General features: G+C 49.4%; 2 protein-coding genes across 2 annotated transcripts; one reads left to right on the forward strand and one right to left on the reverse strand.

The window, feature by feature from the left end:
* Nucleotides 1–48: 48 nt before the first annotated feature.
* EDB91DRAFT_1285553 (uncharacterized protein) lies at nucleotides 49–1,133 on the reverse strand (the record flags this gene model as incomplete). The annotated part of the gene is made up of 4 exons (XM_041324788.1): nucleotides 49–663; nucleotides 711–857; nucleotides 906–1,072; nucleotides 1,114–1,133. 4 exons carry the CDS (start codon nucleotides 1,131–1,133, stop codon nucleotides 50–52), a joined length of 948 nt encoding a protein of 315 aa, XP_041168734.1.
* Nucleotides 1,134–3,199: 2,066 nt separating this feature from the next.
* On the forward strand, nucleotides 3,200–3,691 carry EDB91DRAFT_1257498 (uncharacterized protein; the record flags this gene model as incomplete). The annotated part of the gene is made up of 1 exon (XM_041324295.1): nucleotides 3,200–3,691. The coding sequence occupies one exon, from the start codon at nucleotides 3,200–3,202 to the stop codon at nucleotides 3,689–3,691; it is 492 nt and encodes a 163-aa protein (XP_041168735.1).
* Between the last annotated feature and the right edge of the window lie 455 nt (nucleotides 3,692–4,146).

Below are 4,146 nucleotides of genomic sequence, written 5' to 3' on the forward strand. Positions count from 1 at the left end.
GAAGCGCAACCGAGCAGACAGATGCTAGTTTCTATTCATGAAAAACAGGTCAGATGTCACTGATTGAAGTACGAGGAAAACATACCAGACTCTCGGACATGGTCTCCCATGCATACGTATCAACTGGAGGTTGAGTTTCCATACCCTCAATCTGCTCCAGCAGATCACTAAAGCACTGCAGGGCATCTCTAACGATATACCTCAATGCTTGCTTCGTCTCCTCTTCGTCCTCTAATCCCAAATCCTTCGCAGGGCATTTCATTAGGTTCACCCAGGCTTTGTTCGCCGCGGCGGCTTCGCGCACTTGGCCCTTGTGCACCAAAGGAGTGCTTGCAAGAGCTTGCGCGAGCACAGTCCATTGCATCTCCATGACACAGCACACGATGAAGTACCCGCTTAGTGGGCGTCCAAGCGCAATGTATCGAGAGATGAAGGTATGGCAGAAGGCGATGGAGGTAGGGTCGAGGTCGGGATCGGCCTCGGCTTCTTGGTGTATGTCAAGTAGGAGACGGTTTATTCGTTCAAGGACGGGAGTTGCGATTAGGGACTGGAGGGAGGCAGAAAGAAGGCGCCATTGAGAGGCTGTCCAAGGGTAAAGAGTGGAGGTTATAGCACGGTACAATCCATGGATAGAAGGAGTAAGGTGTGAAAGCACATCTATGGCTGGGAGGATGTTAGAAGGCCTGCGCTGAAGGTTAAATGGACCTTACAGCTGGATTCCTTGAGGTTCTCCACGATGTCAGTGACGAAATTAATGATAGAGGCGACGGCTTTGTCTGCGTATTCTGGGTGTGCGCCGCAGATACGTAACAGGGCAGAAACAGTGGAGAATACCAGCTGGTCAGGGAGGGCCCACTCTAATGGAGGTCAGGGACGCGGAAGACGGCATAGGAGAGATGACACACCATCCCATGAGAGACATTGGTCAAAGTCCACGCGTGGCACGTCATGCAAGAGATTCGTTAGTACGGGAATGAGGGTATCGATTTGACTGGCGATATGTTCCTCCGGAAAGTTCGCGACGAGTTCTCCAAAAGCAATATTGCAGTGGGCCCTGGCCTCGGACTGGGCCCTGATGATAAGTCAAGGTACAAACATTGAACAGACGCGTACCATGAATGTACGAGGTTCATCCCTAATAATCTAATCCTCGGAGTATGGGGCATACTCCGACCGCAACTACCATATCGGGAAGTTGCGGTCGGCCGCAAGTCGGCCGCAAGTAAGCATGTCGGCCGCAAGTAAGGAATGGTCGGCCGCAAGTAAGGATAGGTTGGCCGCAAGTAAGCAAAGGTCGGCGGCAAGCAAGCAAGCAATAGGAGTGAAAAATAAGCTGTCGACGGCTTATTTCACAAAAAAAGTGGAAAGCAAAGTTGTAGCCAGTAAAGAACTACATATAAAAATAGTGGTGTGAAAAAACATATGTATATAAAGACACTAGGGCTATACTACCAGCCGCAAGTAAGGTAATGAGTCGGTCGCAAGTAAGCAAAGGTCGGCCGCAACTACCATATCAGGAAGTTGCGGTCGGCCGCAACTACCATATTGGGAAGTTGCGGTCAGCCGCAACTACCATATCGGGAAGTTGCGGTCAGCCGCGACTACCATATTTATAGGGTCAAAATAGAAATAGGTTTCAAACTTGTGAAAAAATATCTTTTGACGGGCTGGTACATATCATAGAGGGTATCGATAGGATGGATATGAGCCAACAATTAAGAAAAACGGCGGTTGGATCGTGGAGATATGTCCAAAATACTGATATTTGAGCCAACCTCCCATATCACGATAATGCTGACCTCTGGAAGGTCTGGGACCATTCCCAATCGATTCAAAGGCCTCAAATACCTTAGGAGCAATGTTTGCAGTATCGGTATTGAGGTGGAATACCGGGATAGTGACATACATGAGGTCAGGAGGAGGAGGAGGACCTTGTATATCTCAGGAACACGATTTTTCCAGGCAATTCTGGCTTTACCATCGTGTTCAGAGGGCTCAATAGCCCCCAGGAAAAATGCTTTTGAAGGACAGGCTAGTCATATGAAGTCTAGAAAAATCGATCTTTGGGTGGGGCAGCATGACTTGGGTGGCCAACTTTGGAACATGATTTTTAGAGCGAAATCCGGCTCGACCAACGTGTTCAGATGGTCAAATAACCTCTAGAATGAGTCCTACCTAAAGCCAAGCAAGCCATATGAAGGCTGAAAAAATCGATCTTTGGGTGGGGGGGGGATGACAGGGGCAGCCAACTTTGGAACATGATTTTTAGAGCGAAATCTGGCACGACCAACGTGTTTGTATGGTCCAATAACCTCTAGAATGAGTCCTACCTAAAGCCAAGCAAGTCATATGAAGGCTGAAAAAATCGATCTTTGGGTGGGGGAGCATGGCATGGGTGGACAACTTTGGAACATGATTTTTAGAGCGAAATCTGGCACGACCAACGTGTTTGTATGGTCAAATAACCTCTAGAATGAGTCCTACCTAAAGCCAAGCAAGTCATATGAAGGCTGAAAAAATCGATCTTTGGGTGGGGGAGCATGGCATGGGTGGACAACTTTGGAACATGATTTTTAGAGTGAAATCCGGCTCGACCAACGTGTTCAGATGGTCAAATAACCTCTAGAATGAGTCCTAGCTACAGCCAAGCAAGCCATATGAAGGCTGAAAAAATCGATCTTTGGGTGGGGGAGCATGATAGGGGTGGTGGTCAACTTTGGAACATGATTTTTAGAGGCAAATCTGGCATCACCAACGTGTTTGTATGGTCCAATAACCTCTGGAACGAGTCCTACCTAAAGACAAGCAAGCCATATGAAGGCTGAAAAAATCGATCTTTGGGTGAGGCAGCATGACAGGGGTGGTCAACTTTGGAACCTGATTTTTTTGGACCAATCGAGCATTGCCAGCTCGTTCAGAGGGCTCAATAGCCTTGGGAACAAGTGCTGCAGGAACCCCAGCAAGCGATATGAGGGCCAAAGAAATCAATCTTGAGGGGAGGCAGCAAGATAGGGGCAGTGGACTCAACTCAACTTTGGAACTTGATTTTTATGGACCAAGAAGACATGTCCAGCATGTTCATATGGTTCAATGGCTTCAAGAACAAGTTCTAGTCAAACACAGACGAGTCATATGAAGGCTGGGGAAATCAATCTTGGGGGGAGGCAGCATGACAGTGGGACTGCTTATATAAGCAAAAATGCGCTATCTATATGTGCTGTCCGTCTGCAGGGGTGCAAACGTCCCCGTCCCCCTCCTGCCTTATTGGGACGATTCTCATGTAAGCGTCCCCCCGTCCCCCTTCGCACGGTCCTTTTTTGGGGCCTCCGCCCTTCTTTCGATCGAAATCCGTGCTTTCTCCGTCGTGGGAGCGTCCCCGTCCCTTTATGGCCGTCCCCCTCCCTTTATGGCCGTCCCCCTTGCCGTCACCTCTTCTGCATTTGCATCCGTCCCCCCCCCTTATGCAACCGTCCCCGTCCCTTTATGGCCGTCCCCGTCCCTTTATGGCCGTCCCCGTCCCTTTATGGCCGTCCCCGTCCCTTTATGGCCGTCCCCCTTTCCTTCATGGCCGTCCCCGTCCCTTTATGGCCGTCCCCCCTTGCCGTCACCTCTTCCACATTCATGTCCATCCCCCCCTGTCATGCGAGATGGGCCGCGTTCTTACCGTTCTTACCCCGGTTTCATCGTATGACTCGACCTCATCTTCGTCTCATCACTGTGCAGCAACATATAGAGTCACTGGCATCAGGCATCAAGGGCATCCAACATCGCACTGATGTCGCTTATTTTGCATGCCTAAACCTTGTGATACAGCTGCAATGCCTGCTCACCCCTCATTTTCTGTATTTACCTGGTAATAATTACATAGGTGTATTGCTACATACTCTACGGGCATAATCACAGAACCATTTCCAATCACACTTCGCGTACAGCGAGCTGCAGGTGAATTCAGCAAAAGGTCGCGCTAAGGGACAGAAAGTCGGAATGAGTGGTTGCGAAGAGACGGAAAGGAATTTGACGTCGTCCTGACATGCTGTTGCATGCCCGATGCCTCAAAAGAGCGAAAATACTCTGCCCAGCCTTCAAGGTCGCATTATTGATGGGTGATGAAGTCAAAAGTTAGACAAACTCACTGGTCGGCACCTC

This window comes from Suillus paluster, assembly GCF_016628075.1.
Source record: "Suillus paluster strain FC165 chromosome Unknown EDB91scaffold_299, whole genome shotgun sequence".
Classification (NCBI taxonomy): domain Eukaryota; kingdom Fungi; phylum Basidiomycota; class Agaricomycetes; order Boletales; family Suillaceae; genus Suillus; species Suillus paluster.